At 42.0% G+C, this 25657-nt stretch overlaps 1 protein-coding gene across 1 annotated transcript in view; it reads left to right on the top strand.

Annotated features, from left to right (window-relative positions):
- Positions 1-25657, top strand: part of Pdia3 (protein disulfide isomerase family A member 3) — a 42235-nt gene that overhangs the window by 13993 nt on the left and 2585 nt on the right. Inside the window, exons 3-10 of the mRNA XM_045157555.1 lie at positions 4136-4253; positions 9066-9173; positions 17521-17650; positions 18550-18666; positions 18912-19037; positions 21398-21580; positions 24274-24382; positions 25058-25186. Of these exons, the coding sequence (XP_045013490.1) occupies positions 4136-4253; positions 9066-9173; positions 17521-17650; positions 18550-18666; positions 18912-19037; positions 21398-21580; positions 24274-24382; positions 25058-25186 (1020 nt within the window). The remainder of the gene's footprint in view (positions 1-4135; positions 4254-9065; positions 9174-17520; positions 17651-18549; positions 18667-18911; positions 19038-21397; positions 21581-24273; positions 24383-25057; positions 25187-25657) is intronic.

Raw genomic sequence — 25657 nt, 5'->3', positions numbered from 1 at the left:
GTGTGCCTACAGCAAGAGGGGAAGCAGAGACAGGAATTTCCTGAAGGCTCATGAAGGGAGCATTGAACAAGACAACCTGCCTCAAAATGAGGTGGAAGATGAGGACCAAGCTGAACATTGTCCTCTTGCCTCTTTATGTGCTAAGAAAAGGCAGGGCTGGGGAATTGGCTTAGCAGTTAAGGCATTTGTCTGTGAAGCCTAATAAACACCCAACCAGAAGCCAGCTTGGAGGGAAAAGACTTTCGAGGGGAAGTTTCATTATGGCAGAACAGGAACTGAGCATCACATTTTATTAGAACTGAAGGAAACAACCAGAGTGACCTAAACTGAGAACGGGTTGGGCTGGACTAGACCTCAAAGTCCTTCCCCAGTGACACATACTCCACCAAGGCACACCACTTACCATAGGCTCCCTTGGGCATAGGGGTTGTGTATGAGTCTTCATTAGTTTTTCTAGGTAGGGTCTTGCTCTAGCCCAGGCTAACCTGGAATTCACTATGTAGTCTCAGGGTACCCTTGAACTCATAGGGATCCTCCTACCTCTGCCTCCCAAGTGCTGAGATTAAGTGTGTACCACCATGCCCAGCTGGGTATAAGTATTAATCACAAACAATGAGGCTATGGGGGACATTTACATTAAAACCACCACAGATAAACTGGTCAACTATAAATTTGGTGTGTGTATATATAGGTATGTATGTGTATATATTTATATGTATATATATTTTTTTATTTTAAGATTTTTCTTAAATACTCTTTTCTTGTTACTTTTATTTATTTATCTGAGAGTGACAGACAGAGAGAAAGAGTCAGATAGAGAGAGAGAGAACAGGCACGCCAGGGCCTCCAGCCACTGCAAACGAACTCCAGATGCGTGCATCCCTGTGTGCATCTGGCTAACGTGGGTCCTGGGGAACCAAGCCTCAAACCGGGGTCCTTAGGCTACACAGGCAAGCGCTTAACCGCTAAGCCATCTCTCCAGCCCGTAGTATATATTTTTAAATATATGTTATAATATTTCTATTTGCAAGCAAAGAACAATAAGAAGAAAAACAAAGTGGTTGTATCAGGGCATCCAGCCATTGTAAACAAATTTTATTTTTGATATTATTTGAGAGAGAGATGGGGGCACATAGATAGAATGGGCATGCCAGGGCCTCCAGCTGCTACAAAGGAACTTATGTGCCACCTGGTGTATCTGGCTTACATGGGTCCTGGGGAATTGAACCTGGGTCCTTTGGCTGTGCAGGCAAGTGCCTTAATCACTATGCCATTTCTCCAGCCCTGAAATTTTATATTTTGGATATTTCATTTTTATTTATTTGAGAAAGAGGGTGTAAACAAATTCTAGATGCATATGCCCCGTTGTGCATCTGGCTTCACATGGTCACTGGGGAATTAACCTGGGTTGTTAGCTTTGCAGGCAAGCGCCTTAACCACTGAGCCATCTCTCCAGCCTTTGGTGTATGTTTTCATAGTTAATGTTTCAAAAGGCCAATATGGTACAAAGATTTTGCACTGCAAAGGACACAGTGAAAAAAGCAAAGAGGCAACCTACAGAATGGGAAAAAATCTTCGCCAGCTATATATCTGATAGAGGATTAAGATCTAGGATATACAAAGAACTCAAAAAGTTAAATAATAAGGAATCAAACAAGCCAATCAAAAAAATGGGCTATGGAGCTAAATAGAGAGTTCTCAAAGGAAGAAATACAAATGGCATATAAGCATCTAAAAAAATGTTCTACGTCACTAGTCATCAGGGAAATGCAGATTAAAACTACATTGAGATTCCATCTCACTCCTGTCAGATTGGCCACCATCATGAAAACAAATGATCATAAATGTTGGCAGGGATATGGAAAAAAAGGAACCCTTCTGCACTGCTGGTGGGAATGCAATCTGGTCTAGCCATTGTGGAAAACAGTGTGGAGGTTCCTAAAACAGCTAAAGATTGATCTACCATATGACCCAGCTATAGCACTCCTAGGCATATATCCAAAGGACTCATCTCATTTCCTTAGAAGTACATGCTCAACCATGTTTGTTGCTGCTCAATTTATAATAGCTGGGAAATGGAACCAGCCTAGATGTCCCTCAACAGATGAGTGGATAATGAAGATGTGGCACATTTATACAATGGAGTTCTACTCAGCAGTAAAGAAAAATGAAGTTATGAAATTTACAGAAAAATGGATGGACCTGGAAAGTATTATACTGAGTGAGGTAACCCAGGCCCAGAAAGCCAAGCACCACATGTTCTCTCTCATATGTGGATCCTAGCTACAGATGATTGGGCTTTTGCGTGAGAATGAAAATACTTAGTAGCAGAGGCCAGTAAGGTAAAAAGGAGACATAAAGGGTAGAGAAAGGAAGGGGGGAGGATACTTAATAGGGTGATATTTTATATATGTAATTACAATGATTGTAATGGGGAGGTAATATGATGGAGAATGGAATTTCAAATGGGAAAGTGTGGGGGTGGGGAGGGAGGGAATTACCATGGGATATATTTTATAATCATGGGAAATGTTAATAAAAATTTTTAAAAAAAATCTAAAAAAAGGGCCAATATGGTGACACATACCTGTAATCCAAGAATTTTGCCATTCTGTAGTAAATTTGTGGTCATTCCAGTCTAAAGTTCTTATTTCTCCCAACCTCAAATACATGTTTGTACATGTATAAGGCTGCTATTTGTTTGGTTTTGTTTTTTGAGGTAGGATCTCACTGTAGCCCAGTCTCACTTGCAATTCACTATCTCAGGCTGGCCACAAAATCACAGTGAGCCTATCTCAGCCTCCCAACTGCTGGGATTAAAGGAGTATGCCACCATGCCTGGATAATTTCTTTTTTTGTTTTTTTTGAGGCAAGCTCAACAGACTCCCCCCCCCCCCTTTTTTAATGCAAGGGAGAAAGAGGGGTGGGGAGACTGGTATATCAGGGCCTACAGCCACCGTAAATGAGCTCTAGACACATGTGCCACCTTACATGCATGTACAACCATATGCACTTGCATCACCTTGTGCATCTGGCTTACATGGGACCTAGAGAGTCGGATATGGGTCCTCAGGCTTCACAGGCAAGTATCTTAACAACTAAGCTATCTCTCTGGCCCCTAAATTTTAAAATATTTATTTATTTACCTATTAGAGAAAGATTTTAAAGAGGCAGTGTCTCATGTAGACCCAGCTGCCCTCAACTCTGTATAGCTGTGGCTAACCTTGAACTCATGGTACTCCTGACTCCAGCTCCCAAGTATAGGGATTATAGACGTGCATGCACCATTTATACCCAGCTGAATTTAAAGAATTTAAGTACCAGTTTTACAGTTTTCCTATTTGGCCAAGGAATCTAATTTTTTTTTTTTTTTTTACTTATTTATGACACAGAGTAGGAGAGAGAATGGGCATGCCACAGCCTCCAGCCACTGCAAATGAACTCTGATGCATGCACCACCATGTACATCTGGCTTACATGGGTTCAGAAATCTCTTAGAGCCTCTGTCTCTGTCACTCTCAAATAAATAAACAAAAAAAAAAATTTAAAAAGATTTAAAAAAATAACTTTAAAAATGGGCTGGAGAGATGGCTTAGCAGTTACGCACTTGCCTGTGAAGCCTAAGGACCCCGGTTTGAGGCTTGATTCCCCAGGACCCACGTTGGCCAGATGCACAAGGGGACGCATGCATCTGGGTTCATTTGCAGTGGCTGGAGGCCCTGGCACGCCTATTCTCTGTCTCTCTCTATCTGTCTCTCTCTCTCTCTGTCACTCTCAAATAGATAAAAATAAACAAAAAAAAATTTTTAAAGATTAAAAAAGTCTCTTGGAAAGTTCTGATACAGTTAGCACTAGTTTTTCTGTTTTTGTTTTTTTTAGGTAGGGTCTTGCTCTTGCCCTGGCTGACCTAGAATTCACTATGTAGTCTTAGGATGGCCTCGAACTCAAGGTGCTACTCCTGTCTGAGTACTGAGATTAAAGGTGTATGTAACCATGCCTGGCCTGCTTTTTAAAATCCAGTGTTCTGTAGTATGTATGCCAAGAATTGCTCAAATTTGGACATTATAGGACTATAGGGAGAACTTACAGTAGTTGCTTGAATAACAAAATAACTTTTGTGGCTTTTAACCTTTAGGTTGATTGTACTGCCAACACAAACACCTGTAATAAGTATGGAGTCAGTGGATATCCAACCCTCAAAATATTTAGAGATGGTGAAGAAGCAGGTGCTTATGACGGACCTAGGACTGCTGGTAAGGACCCTGGGTTGCATTCTGATTTATTTTGAAACAGGCTAGCTATGTAACCCAGACTAGACTTGAACTTGCAATCCTCTTCCTTAAGTGATGACGTTATATGCATGTGCCGCCAAGCCTGCCTTGAATTATATTCTGGAAACTGAATTGATTTGTTTTATTTTTCAATCTTAAATATTCCTCAGTGGGCCAGGCGTGGTGGTACATGCCTTTAATCCCAGCACTTGGGAGGCAGAGGTAGGATAGCTGAGAATTCGACACCGCCCTGAGACTACATAGTGAATTCCAGGTCAGTCTGAGCCAGAGTGAGACCCTACCTTGAAAGAAAAAAAAAAAATTCCTCAGTGGGGCTGGAGAGATGGATCCATTAAGGTGCTTGCCTGAAAAGCTTAACAATCCAGTTTCAATTTCCCAGTACCCATGTTAAGCCATTCTCTCCTTGCAAATAAATAAATAAATATTCCTCATTTAACAAGTCATTTTGTTAGCCTTTCTCTAAATTCTACAGCAACACAGAAAATATTTAAGACATCAACTGGTCTTTTTATTTTTATTTATTTGGTTTTTGGAGGTAAGGTCCCACGCTAGCCCAGGCTGACCAGGAATTCACTGTGTAGTCTCAGGGTGGCCTCGAACTCACGGTGATCCTCCTACCTCTGCCTCCCAGGTGCTGGGATTAAAGATGTGTGCCACCATACCCGGCTCTCAACCGGTCTTGTTTTAAGTATTTTTTATTTTTGTAAGAGAGAGAGAGAGAAAGAGTAAGTATGGGTGTGCCCAGGCCTCTTGCTACTGGAAATGATCTCTAGACACATGTGCCACTTTACATCTGGCTTTACTTGAGTACTAGGGGGTCAAATCTAGGATGTTAGGCTTTGTAAGCAAATGCCTTTAACCACTGAGCTATCACTCTAGCCTCCTAGGTTTTGGTTTTTCTAGGTAGGGGTCCTACTCTACCTCAGGCTGACCTGGAATACACTTTGTAGTCTCAGGGTAGCCTCAAACTCATGGCAGTCCTCCTACCTCTGCCTTTCAAGCGCAGGGGTTAAAGGTGTGCCCCACCACTCCTGGCTATGACTTTTTTTTTTTTTTTAGGTAGGGTCTCCCGCTAGCTCAGGCTGACCTGGAGGAATTCACTATGTAGTCTCTGGGTGGCCTCAAACTCACGTTGATCCTCCTACACTGAGTGCTGGGATTAAGGTCATACGCCACCATGCCCAGCTTGGCTGTGACTTTTAAATTAATAGTTGCAGATTGGAGAGATGGCTTAGTGGTTAAGGTTCTTGTTTGCAAAGCATAATGGGGTCTGAATTCCCAGTACCCACATAAAGCCAAATGCACCAGGTGGCACATGCATCTGGAGTTTATTTGTAGTGGCTATAGGCTGGGGTGCCCATTCTCTGTCTCTCCCTCTTTCACCCTCTCAAATAAATAATTAAATGTAAGTTAATATTTGCTTGCTAGGCAAGTACTATACCAACTGAGTGGGGCTCACTCAGCAGTTAAAGGTACTTCCAACTGGGCCACATCCCAGCCCTTAAAATTAATTTTATACATATATGTAATATATTTTGGTCACATTCACCATCCATTACCTTCTCTTGCCCCCTCCTATTCCTGCCAAACTCCCTTTTCTCAAGTCCCTATTCTACTCTTATGACTTTTAGGGGGAGGGGTAATGGTAGCCACTGAGTTTAATAAGGATTGCATGTGTGAGCATGGGTAAGGGGTTATTTACTGAAGCATGGACAACTTACCAGTACTGGGCTACAGCACTGACAGAAATGTCTCATCTCATTTTTTTCATGTGACAGTAACTGAATATCAACTTTTTATATATAAATAAATATATATATAGTGGGCATTTGATTATAAACAGAAGGAGGTGCTTTGTTAGCCTTTAGCGCTTGTGCTTTAGTGATGAGTGGAAGAAAGGAACAATTCAAAAAATACCTATGTAGGAGCTAGGGAGATGGATCAGTGGTTCAAGGCACTGCCTGTGAAGCTGACTGGTCTGGTTTCAGTTTATAGCCACCCATATGAAGCCAAACAGGCATTCAGTTGCAGCACAAGGCCCTGACACACACACACATTATTGATTGATTGATTGATTTAATTTTTTGGTTTTCTGAGGTAGGGTCTCACTCTAGCCCAGGCTGACCTGGAATTCACTATGTAGTCTCAGGGTGGCCTCGAACTCAAGGCAGTCCTCCTACCTCTGCCTCCCGAGTGCTGGGATTAAAGGCGTGCGCCACCACGCCTGGCTTACAAATTATTTATTTTATTTATGTTTTGTGAGGTTCTGTTTTATTTTATTCACAATTTTTTAAAATATTTTTTATTTAATATTTTTTAATTTTTTGTTGTATTTTTTATTTATTTGAGAGCAACAGACAGAGGGAGAAAGAGGCAGAGAAAGAATGGGTGTGCCAGGGCCTGTAGCCACTGCAAACGAATTCCTGATGCGTGTGCCCCCTTGTGCATCTGGCTAAGGTGGATCCTGGGGAACTGAGCCTCGAACTGGGGTCCTTAGGCTTCACAGGCAAGCGTTTAACTGCTAAGCCATCTCTCCAACCCTATTCTCAATTTTTTTTTTTTTTGTTTTTTTTTTTAATTAATTTATTTATTTATTTGAGAGTGACAGACACAGAGAGAAAGACAGATAGAGGGAGAGAGAGAGAATGGGCACGCCAGGGCTTCCAGCCTCTGCAAACGAACTCCAGACACGTGCGCCCCCTTGTGCATCTGGCTAACGTGGGACCTGGGGAACCGAGCCTCGAACCGGGGTCCTTAGGCTTCACAGGCAAGCGCTTAACCGCTAAGCCATCTCTCCAGCCCCTTTTTTTGGTTTTTTGAGGTAAGGTCTCACTCTGGTCCAGGCTGACCTGGAATTAACTCTGTAGTCTCAGGGTGGCCTTGAACTCATGGCGATCCTCCTACCTCTGCCTCCCAAGTGCTGGGATTAAAGGCGTGCGCTACCACGCCCGGCTTCAATTTTTTATTAACATTTTCCATGATTATAAAAAATATCCCATGGTAATACCCTCCCTCCCCTCACTTTTCGCCTTTGAGATTCCATTCTCCATCTTATCCCCTCCCCATCTCAAATTGGTCTTTTATTTTGATGTCATGATCTTTTCCTCCTCTGATGGTCTTGTGTAGGTAGTGTCAGGCACTATGAGGTCATGGATATCCAGGCCATTTTGTGTCTAGAGGGAGCACGTTATAAGGAGTCCTACCCTTCCTTTGGCTCTTAAATTCTATCCACCACCTCTACACATTAGACCCTGAGCCTTGGAGGATGTGATCGAGATGTTACTCAGTACTCCAGTCACTTCTTTCCAGCACTCTGATACCTTCTGAGTCATCCCAAGGTCACTGCCATCTGAAAAGAGAAGATTCTGTACCCAGTATGTTTTGTTTTTTGAGGTAGGGTCTTCCTCTAGCTTAGACTGACCTGGAATTCACTATGTAGTCTCAGGGTGACCTGGAACTCGCAGCAATCCTCCTATCTCTGCATCCCAAGTGCTGGGATTAAAGGTTTGCGCCTCCGCACCTGGCTTTTTTTTTTTTTTTTTTTTTTTGAGAGAGAGAGAGAAACACAGAGAGAGAGAGGCAGATAGAAAGAGAGAGAGAATGGGCGCATCAGGTCCTCTAGCCACTGCAAACAAACTCCAGATGCTTGCGCCCCCCTTGTGCATCTGGCTAATGTAGGTCCTGGGGAATCAAACCCCGAACCAGGGTCCTTAGGCTTCACAGGCAAGCGCTTAACCACTAAGCCATCTCTCCAGGCCTTATTTTGTTTTTTTAAAGTAGGGTCTTGATCTAGCCCAGCCCAAGTTGATCTGGAATTCACTGTGGAATCTCAGGCTGGCCTCTAGTTCACAGCAATCCCCCTACCTCTGCCTCCTGAGTGCTGGGACTAAAGGCATGTGCCTTCACACATGGCAGAGAGAGCGAGAAGGATACACTAGGGTCTCCATAGTCTGCAAACAAACTCTAGATGTATTTGCCATCTTACACATCTAGCTGTATGTGGGTACTGGGGAATTAAACTCTGGTTATTAGGCTTTGATATAAATTAACTTGAAACTATGTTAATCATTACATAAGCCAGGCATGGTTGTTCATGGCTATAATCCTAGCACTTAGAAGATAAGGTCAGGAGGATCTGAGTTTGAGGGTAGCCTAGGCTACAATGAGACTTTCTCCAAATAACCAACAAAATTAAACACAAGTGTGTATGTGCTGCCGTTTTAGAATATATAGGAAACTGTGAAGTCTTACCTATAAGAGAGAAACTGTCTGACTAGGGACAAGACTAGGAAGAAAACTTCATTGTATACCTCTTGTACCTTTTTTTGTTTGTTTGTTTAATTTTTATTTATTTATTTAAATTTTTTGGTGTTTTTTTGTTTTGTTTTTGTTTCTTGAGGTAGGGTTGGTCTTATTTGCTAGTCCAGGCTGACCTGGAATTCACCATTGTCGTCTCAGGGTGACCTCAAACTGACAGCAATCCACCTACCTCTGCCTCCCAAAAGCTGGGGTTAAAGATGTGCACCATCACCACACGCAGCTATTGTACCTTTTTAATTAAAAAAAAAAAAATTAAGTTGAATTTTTTGGAAATAGATTTTATTTATGTATTTGCATATGGGTGTTGCGTATCAACCTGAGCTAGTGGCTTTGCAAGCAAATGCCTTTAACAACTGAGCCATCTTCTCAGCTCTTCTTTTGAATTTTGAATCATGTGAATAACTACCTTCTCAAAACTTATAAATCATGTTGCTATAACTTTTATTTTCTAAGATGGAATTGTCAGCCACCTGAAAAAGCAGGCAGGACCAGCCTCGGTTCCTCTCAGGAATGAGGAAGAATTTAAGAAGTTCATTAGTGATAAAGATGCCTCTGTAGTAGGTAAGTAGCAAATACTTCATTATGTTACAAAGTCAACTGAAATTTTAAACCTTCATGTCTGGGAAAACCTCAAAGTTAAAGCAGTTTACGAAACCCTGAAGCACAAAACATTAACTAACAGAATGGCAGAATTAAGTCAGGATTACAGGCATGAGCCACCACTCCTGGTGCATGCGTACACGCAACAGGGCCTCTGAGCACTGCAAATGAATTCCAGATGCATGTGCAACTTTGTGCTTCTGACTTTATGTGGGTACTGGGGAATTGAACCAGGGCCAACAAGCTTAGCAAACAATCCTTTAATCAAGCCATTTCCTGGAGCCTGGTGTTTTGGGTTTTTTTTTCTGAGGTAGAGTCTCACTCTAGCCCTAGCTGGAATTCACTGTATAGTCTCAGGGTGACCTCGAACTCACAGTGATCCTCCTACCTCTGCCTCCCGAGTGCTGGTATTAAAGGCATGCGCCACCATGCCTGGCTTCGGGGTTTTTTTTTTTTTTTTTTTTTTTTTTTTTGGTTTTTTTTTTTGTTGTTGTTAGTTTGAAGATAGCATCTATTTTGATTCTCCTACCTCTACCTCCTGTGTGCTGAAATTTTAGACCACCATGCCTTGCTCATTATCTCTTCTTAAACTCAGATTTAATTCCTTTAATAGGATAGTTACAATTGAAAATAAGGTTTGAAGGCAATAGGATACAAGCAAATAATAAGTTTCCCTGTCATCTATTTTTGTGAAAATAGAATTTAAAACTTAAGGGGTTGGAGAGATGGCTTAGCAGTTAAGGCATTTGTCTGCAAAGCCAAGTTTGGTTCAGTTCCCCATTACCAATGTAAGCCAGATGCACAAGCTAACGCATGCATCTGGAGTTCATTTGCAGTGGCTAGAGCCCCTGGCACACCCATTCTGTATGTCTCTCTCTGCCTCTTTCCCTCTCTAGCTCTTTAAATAAATAAATAAAATTTTTAAAAAAGAATTTAAGATCAGATTGCTAGGATCTGTCCTAGATTCTTTTATAGATATCTTTGTTTTCTGGTGTGGTGCTAGGTGTTTTGTTGCTGTAATGAAATACCTGAGGATAGGTTATTTGCCAGGGAGGTTCAAGAACATGACACCAGAGCTGGGGTCGGGGGAGGAGGCTACATGCCATTAAGGCAGAGGCAAGATTATTGATGGCAAAGAGGACCACCATAAGTTTCAATCTCTACCTTAGACTACATAGCAAATTCCAGTTCAGTCTGGGCTAGAGTTAGACCCTACCTTGAAAAAAAAAGCCAAGAACATGACACCAAGATTGGAGAGATGGCTCAACGGGTATGGCCCTTGCCTGCAAAGCCCAGCAATCCAAGTTAGATTCCACATTGCCCACATAAAACTAGATGCACAATTTGGCACATGCATCCGGAGTTTACAGAGGCTGGAGGCTCTGGAGTGCCCATTAAAATTTGCGGTGGACAGATGGCTTAGTGGCTAAGACACTTGCCTGAGAAGCCTATGGGCCTAGGTTTGATTCTCCAATACCCACATAATCCAGATCCACAAGGTGGCACATGCATCTGGAATTCATTTGCAGTGGCTGGAGGCCCTGGTGCCCCTAATCTCTCTATCTGCTTCTCTCTCTCTTCTCTCTCAAAATAACTAAATAAAAGAATATGACACAGAACCTGCTGAACTCTAGTGAGGGCATCCTTGGCTACATCTCATAGCAGTGGTGCATGCAAATGGGTCCTCATTGTCTCATTGTGGGCAGGAAGCCCGCAAGAGAAGACAGGCCATAAATATCACACCATACCTCACTAAAGAAAATTTTTCTGTGGGGGAGGGGGGAGATGAGTGGGCAATAGGATTAAGATTTCTAGTCCCATACATTCTGGCCAAGTGCTCTACCACTGAGCTATGTCCCCAGCCCTTTGTTTTGTTTGTAAATGTGATGCATAATACATTCAGCTAAAAACTAAATTTAAACATAAATTATGCTTGGTCTCCTAAATACTGTAATGAAAATGGACAGTGGTAGCAGCAGATGGGTTATTATTCAAATCTGACTAAAAGTCATTTATCTGGGTTTTGCTAATTTTATATATCACAACTTTACCACAAACAGGCATTTCTTTAAAAAAAAAAGTTTCAGTTATTCTTTCTGTTTGTGGGAGAAAAGAAGCCTAGGTTGTGCATGTGTGTTTGGCAGGGTGGGAAGGTTGCTACTTGTTTCTTTGACAGGGGTCTTCTTAAATGTCCGTCACTATTCTGGAACTGGCTAGCTCAGGCTATCCGTGAAGTCATCCTAAATCCTGGGAGTTGTAGGATTATAGGCATGTTCCATCCAACCTTGCACTTCAGTCACTTTTCTAGACTTCTCATTTTCTTTTTTCTCCTGTGCAACTGGCTTACGTAGGTAATTTTTTTTGTTTGTTTTGTTTTGTTTGGTATTGTTTTGTTTTTGTTTTTCAAGGTAGGGTCTCTAGCCCAGTCTCAGGGTGGCCTCGAACTCTTGGTGTTCCTCCTACCTCTGCCTCTTGAGTGCATAGGAAAAACATAGGTGTTGCAGTCAGGTTCACATTACTGGCAGAAAACACCTGACCAAGAGCAGCCTGTGGGAATTAATGTGTATTTTGGCTTACAAACTCAAGAGGAATCCAGGCATGGTAGTGCACACCTTTAACCCCAGCACTTGGGAGGCAGAGGTAAGAGGATTGCCATGAGTTTGAGGCTACCCTAAGACTGCATAGTTAAATCCAGGTCACCCTGGGCAAGAGGAAGACTGTACCTTGAAAATTTAAAAAAAAAAAAAAAAGAAAAGAAAACTCGAGGGGAAAGCTCCATGATGGCACAAGCAGAGAGTGGACATCACCTCTTGGCCAACATCAGGTGGAAAACAGCAACAGGAAAGTATGCCAAACACTGGCAAAAGGAAGCTGGCTATAACATCCATAAGCCTGCCCAAATCACCATCAGCTGGGAACCTAGCATTCAGAACACCTAAGTTTATGGGGGACACCTGAATCAAACTACCTCATTGCATCCCTGGCCCCCATAAACTAATAACTATACATTATATAAAATGTAATGCATTCATCCAACTTCAAAAGTTCCCATAAACATTTCATAGTCTAAGATCTTTTAACTGAGCCATAATGCCAAAAAAAAAGGGGAGGGCACAGAATAAACATTAACACTACAAAAGTAGCATTGGGCATAGCAAATAAAATATTCAACCAATTCAAGATTTTAAATGGCCTGGAGGGATGGCGTAGTGGTTAAGGCATTTGCCTGCAAAGCCAAAGGATTCAGGTTCAATTCTCCAGGACCATGTTAGCCACATGCACAAGAGGCGCAAGTGTCTGGAATTTACAGTGGTTGGAGGCCCTGGCATGCTCATTCTCTCTTTCTCTGTCTCTCTCTCTCCCTCTTTTTCTGTCAAATAAATAACTTAATAAAAATAAAATATTTTTAAAAAACAGATTTTTTTAAGGTAATGCCTTTTATTTTTAAAAATTTTTGTTTATTTTTATTTTATTTATTTGAGAGAGAAAGAGGCAGAGAGAGAGGAATGCGGGCGCGCCAAGGCTTCCAGCCACTGCAAACGAACTCCAGATGCTTGCACCCCCTTGTGCATCTGGCTAACGTGGGTCCTGGGGAATCGAACCTTGAACTGGGGTCCTTAGGCTTCACAGGCAAGTGCTTAACTACTAAGCCATCTCTCCAGCCCCCCCCCCCCCAAAAAAAAAAAAACAGATTTAAAACAGGACAAACATCAAACTCTGTAGTTCCAAATCAATTCTAACCAATGATGAGTCTTTGGAGTTCCACATCAGTTCCTCTACCTAGGTTACTCACAGTGCTGGAAAACATCTGGGGCTGACAGCTCTCCTTAGCAGCCATCTCATGGTTCTGATATCTTCATTGGGTCTCCGCTGCAACCCATGGTTCATCCTTTTGGCTCCATAGGATCTCCATGCATGAAATCCATCAAGCCTTCACACTGCCCACGGCCATGTCCAAAATATCGGATCATGTTGCAAATTCAATGACCCCCTTTTTGTTTTAAATACTTTTTGGTGTGTTTATTTTATTCATTTGAGAGCTAGAGAGAGAAAATGGGCACACCAGGGCTTCCAGCCAGTGCAAACAAACTCCAGACATGTGTGCCCCCTTTGCATCTGGCTAATGTGGGTCCTGGGGAATCCAGCCTCGAACCAGGGTCCTTAGGCTTCACAGGCACGCACTTAACAGCTAAGCCATCTATCCAGCCCCAGTGACCCCCTCTTACTGCATTTCTTATGCTCCCTAGTATCAGGTGGGATGCCAGTTTGTTAATCTAGGGGGGAATAAAGAAGACTTTGAAGAATAGGACACTCCTTCAGGATTCAGGTCCCTTCAAAAGACTACATTCTTTCTGTTGTCCCACTGCAGATCAGATCGGCTGGCCCAATCTCAATGGTTGTAATCTCTCAAACAATTGCAGCTGAATGGACAGCAGTTCACCCAAAGACTTTTTATTTTCTGAGCCATATGCCTCTACTCATACCAGTCCATTTCTACACAATGCAATCTTGCACAAGTTCTCAAGACACAGGCATAACAGCAGGCTTGTCACACAAACTGCTTCTATCCCAGTCCAGGCAAAGCTCTTTCTCACCCTCATAAGCTGAACCTCACAGTCCATAGTTCTTACTGTATTCAGGTCTTTCAGCTCTGACCAGAATAGTCCATCAAACTACTTACAACACTGTAATTTGTCTCTTAGGCCATGATTTCAAATTCTTCCCACATTCGTGTCTCAAAAATCACCTCCAGGGCTGGAGAGATAGCGGTTAAGGCCCTTGCCTACAAAGCTAAAGGATCTAGGTTCGGTTCCCCAGGACTCACATAAACCAGATGCACAAAGTGGTACGTGCATCTGGAATTTGTTTGCAGCAGCTAGAGGCCCTGGCATGCCCATTCTCTCTCTGTCTCTCTATATATATTTGCCTCTATCTCAAATAAATAAATTTAAATTTAAACAAATCAGCTCCAAAGTCGGGCGTGGTAGTGCATGCCTTTCATCCCAGCACTTGGGAAGCAGAGGTAGGAGGATCACTGAGTTTGAGGCCATCCTTAGACTACAGAGTGAATTTCAGGTCAACCTGAGCTAGAGTGAGACACTACCTCGAAAAACCAAAAACAATTTTAGCCTGGCGTGATGGCGCATGCCTTTAATCCCAGCACTCAGGAGGCATAGTAAGATTGCTGTGAGTTCAAGGCCACCCTGAGACTACATAGTGAATTCAGGTCAGCCCAGGCTAGAGCAAGACCCTACCTTGGAAAAAAAATAATAAAACACCTCTAAAAGGCCAAAAACCACACATTTGGGTGTCTAGCAGTAATAATCCCACTTCTCGGTACCAACTTTATTCTTGCAATCAGGTTCACATTGCTGGCAGAAAATACCTGATCAAGAGCAGCTTGTGGCAAGAAAGAAAGAAAGAAAGAAAGAAAGAAAGGAAGGAAGGAAGGAAGGGAGGAAGGAAGAAAGAAAGGGAGGAAGGAAGAGAGAGAGAGAGAAAAGAAAAGAAAAGAAAAGAAAAGAAAAGAAAGGGTTTATTTTGGCTCACAGACTTGAGGGGAAGCTCAGTGATGGCATGGGAGGAGGGTGGGCATCGCCTCCTGGCCAACATCAGGTGGACAAACAGCAAGAGTAGAGTGTGCCAAACTCTGGCAAGAGGAAGCTAGCCATAACACCCATAAGACACCCCCCCCCCCAAACAATACACTGCTTCCAAGAGGTGTTAATTTTCAAATCTTCATCATCTGGGAACCTAGCATTCAGAATACCTGAGTTTATGGTGGACATCTGAATCAAACAACCACAGTAGGTGAGAGAATTTTTTAGTTTATTTTTACATGTTTTAATTTAATCTTTTTTCTTTCTTTTTTTAAATCTATTTAAGAGCGAGAGAGGAAAACAGGCAGATAGAGAGAGTGAGATAGAGAATGGCACACGGGGGCCTCCAGCCACTGCAAACGAACTCCAGACACATGTACCACCTTGTGCATCTGGCTTACATAGGTCCTGGGGAATAGAACTGAGGTCCTTTGGCTTTGCAGACAAACGCCTTAACCGCTAAGCCATCTCTCCAGCCTAATTTAATCTAATACCTGAAATAGTTTCTGAAACTCTTAAGGAGTTGAAAAGGTAGAACAACACTTGAATCCTGATATGTCTTGTCCTTGGTTTTCTCAAGAATGATTCTGGGCTGGAGAGATGGTTAAGTGGTTAAAGCACTTGCCTGTAAAGCCTAAGGACAGGTGGTCTACACTCCAGATCTGTAAGCCAGATGCACAAAGGTGAGGCAAGTGCAAGGTTGCACATGCCCACTAGGTGGCACAGGCATCTGGATTTCAATTTTAGTGGCTGAGGCCCTGGTGCTTCAATTCTCTCTTTCTCTCTCATAAAATAATAATAGTCAATTTTAAAAGAATGTTTCTTTAGAAAGTAAAGAAAGAAGTGTTAAATACTGTGTCAAATATCCAAGCTTGCCAGGAGTGGTTGCACATGCCATTAGCCCCATCAGTTAGGAGGCTGAGGTGAATTCCAGGTTAGCCTGTGCTAGAGTGAGACCCTACCTTGGAAAAACAAAAAAGTAGGCTGGAGTAATGGCTTAGTGATTTGGGCACTTGCCTGTAAAAGGACCCAGGTTCAATTTCCCAGGATCCATGTAAGCCAGATGCAAATGTTGGCCCATGCTTCTGGAGTTCGTTTGCTGCAGCTGAAGGCCTTCTCTCCCTCTCTCTCTTCAATAAATAAAATAATTTTTAAAACTAAATAAAAATTTATGTAAAAAAATGCCAGGGGGCTTAGCAATTAAGGCATTTGCCTGTGAAGCCAAAGGACACAGGTTCAATTCCCCAGGACCCACGTAAGCCAGATGCACAAGGGGCATGTGCATCTGGAGTTCGTCTGCAGTGGCTCGAGGCTCTGGTGTGCCCATTCTCTCTGTCTCTCTATCTCTCTCTGCTTACAAATTAATTAATTAATTCATTTTTTTAAATGCCACAGAGTGGAGAGATGGCCTAGTGGTTAAGCACTTGCCTGTGAAGCCTAAGGACCCCCAATCGATGCTCAATTCCCCAGTACCCATGTTAGTCTGATGCACAAGGTGGCGCATGCATCTGGAGTTCATTTGCAGTGGCTGGAGGCCCTGATGGACCTATTCTCTCTCTCTGCTTCTTTCTCTCTCTGTTGCTCTCAAATAATTTTTTTTTTTTAAATGCCAGGCCTTTAATCCCAGCTCTCAGGAGGCTAGAGACTAAAGTACAAGGATCACTGTGTTCAAGGCCAGTCTGAAACTACATAATAAATTACTGGCCAGCCTAAGTAAGAGCAAGACCCTACCTCAAAACAAAAACCAAAAAAAAAAAAAAAAAAAAAACAGCCGGGCATAGTGCCACACACCTTTAATCCCAGCACTCAGGAGGCAGAGGTAGGAGCATCACTTGGAGATCAAGTCTACCCTGAGACTACATAGTAGATTCCAGGTCAGCCTGAGCTACCTCAAAAAAACAAAAATAATAGTAAAAAAATAAATACATATAATTATTGTCTATCCATGGTGGTGGCAAAATAAGTTTAGATTCTTACTTTTTTTTTTAATTTTTATTAGCATTTTCCATGATTATAAAAAAATATCCCGTGGAAATCCCACCCCCCCACACTTTCCCCTTTGAAATTCCATTCTCCATCATATTACCTCCCCATCTCAATCATTGTACTTACATATATACAATAACAACCTATTAAGTACCCTCGTCCCTTCCTTTCTCTTCCCTTTATGTCTCCTTTTTAACTTACTGGCCTCTGCCACTAAGTATTTTCATTCTCACGCAGAAGCCCAATCATCTGTAGCTAGGATCCACATATGAGAGAGAACATGGGGCGCTTGGCTTTCTGGGCCTGGGTTACCTCACTTAGTATAATCCTTTCCAGGTCCATCCATTTTTCTGCAAATTTCATAACTTCATTTTTCTTTACCACTGAAAGATTTTTTTTTTTTTTAAATATCGTTTCATTTGTCCACACTAGACTGAAGGCTCTGAAAAATAGAGGAATTTGAAAGTCTTCAAAACTCTCAGCACTAGAGCCGGGCATGGTGGCGCATGCCTTTAATCCCAGCCACTCAGGAGGCAGAGGTAGGAGGATTGCCTTGAGCTTGAGGCAACCCTGAGCCTCTGTAGTGAATTCCAGGTCAGCCTGGGCTAGAGTGAGACCCTACCTCAAAAAACCAAAAAAATAATAATAATGATAAATAAAATTAAAAAAAAAAAACTCTCAGCACTTACTGCTTTCTTCCTTGTTTGACATTTCTTGTATAGGTTTTTTCAAAGATGTATTCAGTGACGCACACTCCGAGTTCTTAAAAGCAGCCAGCAACTTGAGGGATAACTACCGATTTGCACACACCAATGTTGAGTCACTGGTGAAGGAGTATGATGATAATGGAGAGTAAGTGACTAATTTTAATTCCCTTGTCAGTCTCTGTTGTTGTTGGCTGATGGTTTCTACAACACTGAGTATTTGCTAGGTTCAGTGCTAGAAACTTTTTGCCTGTGAAGGGCATTTAGTTGGGGTGAAAGTATGTAAGTAAACATATGCAAAAATGTAAATGAGTGTTGTACATACTAAGAAAGCTACATACAGTGTAAGTTAGGAATATGAAAGAAGGAAGTGTGTTTTTTTTTTCCTTTGTCAATGGGGAGTAGTATCAAAAAGTTTCATAGAAAGCCGGCCATGGTGGTGCACGCCTTTAATCCCAGCACTCAGTAGGCAGAGGTAGGAGGATTGCTATGAGTTCAAGGCAACCCTGAGGCTACAGAGTGAATTCCAGGTCAGCCTGGGATGCAGTGAGACCCTACCTTGGGAAACCAAAAAAAAAAAAAAAAAAGTTTCATAGAAGAGCCGGGTGTAGTGGCACAGGCCTTTAATCCCAGCACTTACGAGGTAAAGGTAGGAGGATCGCCATGAGTTTGAGGCCACCCTGAGACTACATAGTGAATTCCAGGTCAGCCTGGGCTACAGTGAGACCCTACCTCAAAAAACCAAGAAAGTAAAACAAACAAAAAGCTGATGCGCCCACCATTAATCCCAGCAGTGGGTCAGTCTGAACTAGAGTGAGACTCTACCTGGGGTGGAGTGGGGAATACAAGCTGCACGCCTTTAATCCCAGCACTCAGGAGTCAGGTAGGAGGATTGCATGAGTTTGAGGCCACCCTGAGAATACTGAGTGAATTCCAGGTCAGCCTGGGCTAGAATGAGACCCTACCTTGAAAAACCAGAAAAAAGAAAAAGAAAAATGTAAGACAATTCCTGTTACCTGTCTACTAACATATAATTATTTTTTAAAGGGGTATCACCTTATTTCGTCCTTCACACCTGAATAACAAGTTTGAAGACAAAACTGTGGCATACACAGAACAAAAAATGACTAGCGGCAAGATTAAAAAGTTTATCCAGGAAAACATGTGAGTGTCTCATTATAATTTGTCTGGGATTTCATTGATTCATTTTATTTTGTTTACATCAATTTAAGCAGGGCTATGTATTGGCTTAAATAAAGCCTAAACAAAAGTCCTGCAAGACATATTGCTTAATACTTGTCCTAAATGTTGAAAAGGCCTTTCTTTATAAATTCTGTCATTTTGTGATAATTGTGTAAGCGTCGTATAGCGAGAAATTGTCAAGCTGATAATGGATTGTTTCATTTCAGTTTTGGTATCTGTCCTCACATGACAGAAGACAATAAAGACTTGATGCAGGGCAAGGACTTACTTTTGGCTTACTATGACGTGGACTATGAAAAGAATGCTAAAGGTTCTAACTACTGGAGAAACAGGTAAGAGGATTCATGTTTTCCTTTTGTAGATAAGCTTACCCAGTACAGTAATGGTTCTCATTATCTTGTTGCTATGTGATATAAAATTAGATAAGAGTGGACATATAATAAGATTTGAGATGTAGCTTAATTGGGAGAGTGCTTGCATACCATGTACAATGTCATGGTGTGATTCATAGCACTTATATTGTTTAACTATTTTATTTATTTATATGCAGAGAGAGAGAATGGGCATGCCAGGGCCTCAAGCCACTGCAAATGAACTTCAGATGCATGCACCACTTTTGTGCATCTGGCTTTACATGGTGTGGTGGTTTGATTCAGGTGTCCCTTATAAACTTAAGTCTTTTCAAGCTGGGCGTGGTGGTGCATGCCTTTAATCCCAGCACTTGGGAGGCAGAAGTAGAAGGGATCGCTGTGATTTCAAGGCCACCCTAAGACTACATAATAAGTTCCAGGTTAGCCTGAGCTACAGTGAGACCCTACCTTGAAAAACAAACAAACAAAAAAATACAAAAACAAAACAAAACAACAACCAAAAAAAAACTTAAGTCTTTTCAATACTAGGTCCCTAGCTGGTGACAACCTAGGAATTGAAGCGTCCTGGAGGCAGTGTATTGTTGGGGTTAGGTTTATGGGTTATAGCCAGGTTCCCTTTGCCAGTGTTTGGTACACACTTCTGTTGCTGCTGATGTTGGCCAGGAGGTGATGTCCAGCCTCTGCTCAGGCCACATCTTCTCTTCAGGGGATGTAAGCCAAAATAAACCCTTTCCATCCTCAAACTGCTCTTAGTTGGGTATTTGTTAGGCTTTACAGCCTTAACCACTGAGCCATCTTTCCAATCCCTCACAACACTGTATCTTTTGGTTTTTCGAGGTAGGGTCTCACTCTAGCCTAGGCTGAGACCTAGAATTCACTGTGGAGTCTCAGGGTGGCCTTGAACTCATGACAGTCCTCCTCCCTCTGCCTCCCGAGTGCTGGGATTAAAGGCCTCGCCTCCATGCCTGGCTAAAACACTGTATCTTTAAAATAGGAAACAAATTTGAATAAAACACTTACCCTTTAAGCCAGAGTAACATACAGTCAGGCCCAGATCCCACATAAAGCTGGAAGTCGTGGTGAGTTTCTTATTCCCAGTGCACTGGCAAAGAGAGGACAACAGAGAAGATACAAATAGAAACCCTGTCTCAAATAAGGTGGACAGATAAAAAACTAACCCAAAATTGTCCTCTGGCCCACACATGCACACTGTACACACTCAAGCACACAAGAAAAAAACTATAAGGTGGCACATGCCTGTAATCTGGAGGCAGAGACAAGAAATTCAGAAGGTCAGAGAGTCCTAGTGTACATGCAGTCATGTCTCCGTACACAAAAGAAGGGCTAGAGAGACGGCTTAGTGGTTGAGGTGCTTGCCTGCAATATTTTTTTAAAAAAGACAAAAGAGACTAGCTGGCATAGTGACTCATGCCTTTATTTTGGTGCCTGATGTAGGATTGCCTATGAGTTCCTCAGCCTGTCTCAAAAGAGAAAAGATAGGAAAGGACCATTTAGCTCCAAAAATACATTTGAAGACACAAAATAACACAGTGTTTCCAAAACCTCTTAAGCATGTCTTCCATGGGTGTTCCTTTGCTTTTATGATACAAGGACTTCAAACAATACAGTAAACAGTACAGATTTTATATACAGTACATTGTACCCACGTGCCCATTAATATTCTTGAGGTTATAAATTTTATTTTCAAATCATTGTTATACCTGCAATAAATTTTACAATTGTATAGAAATGTTACCTGAAAATGGGCCATTTAATTTGGTACCACCAGTTTAGCAATGAACTTTATTAAACCACTGAAAAGTATTCCATAATTAGTGCCCAGAAATAGAAGTCAATGTTTTTTAGGTTACTGTTTATTGGTTACAAAAATACTTGGACCATTTTTTATGTGAGAAAGAGATAATTGGTAAGCCAAGGACCTCCAGCCATTGTAGTCAAGCTCCAGACATGTGCACCACCTTGTGAGCATGTGTGACCAGTGTGCTTGCGTCACCTTGTGCATCTGGTTTACATGGGATCTGGAGAGTGGAACATGGGTCACAAAAATACCTCTAAGGGCTGAAGAGATGTCTCAGTGGTTAAAGGCACTTGCCTGCAAAGCCTGATAACCAGAGTTTGATTCCCCAGTATCCACATAAAGCCAGATGCACAAAGTGGCGCATGTAGCTGGAGTTTGTTTGCACCAGCTAGAGTCACTAGTGTGCCCATTTTCTCTCTCTTTTTGAAAATAATTAAAAATAAAAAACTGCTTTTAATTCTCATGGTATGATTGTGACACAGATATCTCTTATTTCTCACAGAGTGATGATGGTGGCAAAAAAATTTCTAGATGCTGGACACAAACTCAACTTTGCTGTGGCTAGCCGTAAAACCTTCAGTCACGAACTGTCTGATTTTGGCTTGGAAAGTACCACTGGAGAGGTTCCTGTTGTTGCTATCAGAACTGCTAAGGGAGAGAAGTTTGTCATGCAAGAGGAGTTCTCGTAAGTTGGCTCTGAGGAAAGTCTAAACACTATTGAGAGTTTATAAAGGACAACACTGGAATGTGAAGATAGGTTCAAGACCCATGACTCATTTTCCCCAATTTAGGTACTTTTTAAAAAGATTGTGGTCCTTAATTTCTGCAGATCAGCTCCTTGCGCCATCCTTTCATGCCACCATCGTGGTGTACATCATTGTCCTGGCAGATGCTGTCAATGCTTAAAAAAGAAGGCAAATACTACCTCCTTATTAGGCTGTGCTCCAAAGTTATCATTCGGTTTCTTATTTTGTTTTATCATTCGGTTTGTAACAGTGATGGTGAAGCATGGTTACATTGGCAAGTTTGCAATCATTGATCATCACAGAGCTGGGAAAAATGTTGTTAACATCACAGGCAGGTTAAACAAGTATGGAGTGATCAGCCCCAGATTTGATGTACAGCTCAAAGACTTAGAAAAATGGCAGAATAATCTGCTCCCATCCTGTCAGTTTGGTTTCGTTGTACTGACAACCTCAGCTAGCATCATGGACCATGAGGAAGCAAGACAAAAACACACAGGAGGGGAAATCCTGGGATTCTTTTTCTAGAGGTGTAACAAAAGCATTCATATGAATCAATTGCCTCATTGGACTCAGTGCTGTGCTTTTGCCAGCAGTGTGTCTAACCTTGTAAATTCACTGTGTTAAGTGAATGCTTTTACAGAAGTAATTAAGACAGTTTTGTTACCACACCATCACCTGATGGTGCTCACCAGAGTATGCTGTCCCACCCTGGATAGTTGAATCTGTCTGGGTTGTTGTTGTTGTTCTGGTTTTTCGAGGTAGGGTCTCACTCTAGCTCAGGCCGACCTGGAATTCACTATCTACTCTCAGGGTGGCCTCGAACTCACAGCGATTCTCCTACATCTGCCTCTCGAGTGCTGGGATTAAAGGTGTGCGGCACCATGCCTGGCCATAATGGGCTGTTGTTTTTATTAACAACTTCCATGATTGTAAACAATATCCCATGGTAATGCCCTCCCACCCGTGCTTTCCCCAGGCATAATTTTTACAATTCACCTTCTGAAACTCCAAGATTAGTGTAAGAAAAAAAATTTTTGTATGTCAGTTAATAAAACAAGACATATGAATAGGAAATAAGCACCTTTCTCTAAAGCAGACTAGTCTTTAGCTGGGTGTGGTGGTACAGCACTTAATCCCAGCACGTGAGTTACCCTAGACTATAGAGCAAGACCCGGTTTTTTAAAAACAAAGAAAATAGGCCTGGAGAAATGGTTTAGCAGTTAAGGTGCTTGCCTGCAAAGCCTAAGGACCCAGGTTCAATTCTCCAGGTCCCATGTAAGCACATGGTGGTGCATGCATCTGGAGTTCATTTGCAGTGGCTAGAGGCCCTGGCTTGCCCACCATTTTCACTCTCTATCTCCTTCCCACCCCTTTCTTTGACTCTAATAAATAAATAAGAATAAATCTTTAAAAAAAAGAAAAGAATTGGGGGCTGAAGAAATAGCTTAGCAGTTAAGGTGATTGCCTACAAAGCCAAAGGGCTCAGCTTCAATTCCCCAGGACCCACATAAGCCAGATGCACAAGGTGGTGCACACATGCATCTGGAGTTTGTTTGCAGTGTCTAGAGGCCCTGGTGCATCCATTCTCACTCTTATCTGCCTCTTTCTCTGTCTCAAATAAAATATTTTGAAAAAAATAATACTTTCAAAAGATAATATTCCTTTTGAACTTTGAAATAACAACAGAGAACATACTATACATAGAAAGTGGTATCTTGTTTCTTGTTTGATTTAGTAATTTACATGTGAGAGAATGGGCATGCCAGGGCCTCTAGCCACTGCAAACCAACTACAAGTACATGTGCCACCATATGTACATCTGGCTTACATGAGTTCTGGGGAGTCAAACCTGGGTCCTTCGGCTTCACAGGCAAGTGCCTTAACTGCTGAGCCATCTCTGCAACCCACTTTCCTCTTTTTAGATCTTTCTGGTTTTGTTGTTGTTGTTTGTTTGTTTTCAACCAGAGGGAGACAGAGCCAGTGGACGCACCAAAACCTCTAGCCACCACAAATGAACTCCAGATGCCTACTTCATTTTATGATTTTGGCATCATATGGGTACTGGGGACTTGAAGCTGGGTCATTAGGCTTTTCAGGCAAGTGCTTTAACCACTGAGCCTCTCTCTCCTGCCTCACACCTGTTTTATGCTTTTTGTTTGTTTGTGTTTTTGTTTTTGTTTTGTTTTGTTTTTCGAGGTAGGGTCTCCCTCTAGCCCAGGCTGACCTAGAATTCACTATGGAGTCTCAGGGTGGCCTCGAACTCACGGCAATCCTCCTACCTCTGCCTCCCGAGTGCTGGGATTAAAAGCATGCGCCACCATGCCTGGCTTTTTTTTTTTTTTTTAATTTAAATAAAAATACTTCAGAGAAAGAGGATTGGCATACCAGGGCCTCAGCCAATACAATTGAATTCCAGATGTTTGCGCCACCTAGTGGGCATGTGCGACCTTGTGCTTGCCTCACCTTTGTGCGTCTGCCTGAGGTGGGATCTGGAGAGTAGAACATGGGTCCTTAGGTTCTCCAGCACCCCCCCCCCTTTTTTTTAAGCTATGAAATTGAAACTAGCCTTATGTAGAAACACTTCAGAAAAATTGCTTGTAGTCTTCAGTGGTGGGATTCTTTTCATTTTCAGGCGAGATGGCAAGGCTCTTGAGAGGTTTCTTCAGGACTACTTTGATGGCAGCCTGAAGAGGTACCTGAAGTCTGAACCTATTCCAGAGAGCAATGATGGACCTGTAAAGGTAGGTCTCCAACCTCATCAAGCCTATGAGCAGTTGTTTGCTCATTTCTTTATTTTTTTAATATGTTATTTATTTGAAATAAAGATAAAGAAGCAGATAGAAAATGGGTATGCCCGGACCTCTAGCTACTGCAGACAAACTCCAGATGCATGCACCATCTTATACATGTAGCATTATATGGGTACTGGGTTTTTCAGACAAGTGTCTTAACTTCAGAGCCATCTCTCTAGCCCTCATTTCTTTTAAAGACTACTGGCTTTGGGGTTTGGGTGCTGCACATATTAGAAAAATACTCTAAGCATCCCCTGCTAAGGAAGAGTTAGGTAGCATTTGCTTTATTTCCTGTGATTTCCTGAACATATTTGGCAAATGATGGGAGGATGAGTTGGATGATGCGGAATGGCAACTCTTTTAGAGCCTAAATGTGATTATGAAGCTTGAAAGGTTGGATCCAGAAACAGAGTTTGTGAATTAATTAGTTTATTTATTTATTTTTGCTTTTTCAAGGTAAACTCGCACTCTAGTCCAGGCTGACCTGGAATTCACTATGTTGTCTCAGGGTGTCCTCAGACTCTCAGTGATCCTCCTACCTCTGCCTCCCGAGTGCTGGGATTAAAGGTGTGCGCCACCACTGCCCAGCTGCCTTCCAACTAGAAAATCTTTTGCCTTTTCTAGGTAGTGGTAGCAGAAAATTTTGATGAAATAGTGAATAATGAAGATAAAGATGTGCTGATTGAATTTTATGCTCCTTGGTGTGGTCACTGTAAGAACCTTGAGCCCAAGTATAAAGAACTGGGAGAAAAGGTAAGTCTGAACCTTATTGTGAAGATAAATTTTGAGCCAGAAGTTTATGTACATACGTAGCATTGACTAATTAGTTTTTAACTACGGGTACAGTTTTTTCAACTGTTGACTCATTTTTTTTTTGACTGGCCCCACATCTAAAATAAATAGCCTATGCAGGACTTTAAATAGCCAACTTTGTACACATCAGACTCGATCTACATCAATGTCTAGGAACTTCTGAGTTTCAGTAATAATTTATGAATTCATATCTTCCTTCATATTAAAACACTTGACTTAACTTTTGGTTTTTCAAGGTAGAATTTCTTTGTAGTCCAGGCTAACCTGGAATTCACTATGTAGTCTCAGGGTGGCCTCAAAATCATGGTGATTCCGCCTACCTCTGCGTGTGCCATCACATCCAGCTCAAAGCACTTGTCTTGCCAGGCATGGTGGTGCACACCTTTAATCCTAGCACTTGGGAGGCAGAGG

Source organism: Jaculus jaculus, chromosome 8 (genome assembly GCF_020740685.1).
Source record: "Jaculus jaculus isolate mJacJac1 chromosome 8, mJacJac1.mat.Y.cur, whole genome shotgun sequence".
NCBI lineage: Eukaryota > Metazoa > Chordata > Mammalia > Rodentia > Dipodidae > Jaculus > Jaculus jaculus.
This window is presented reverse-complemented; position numbering and strand designations above follow the sequence as displayed.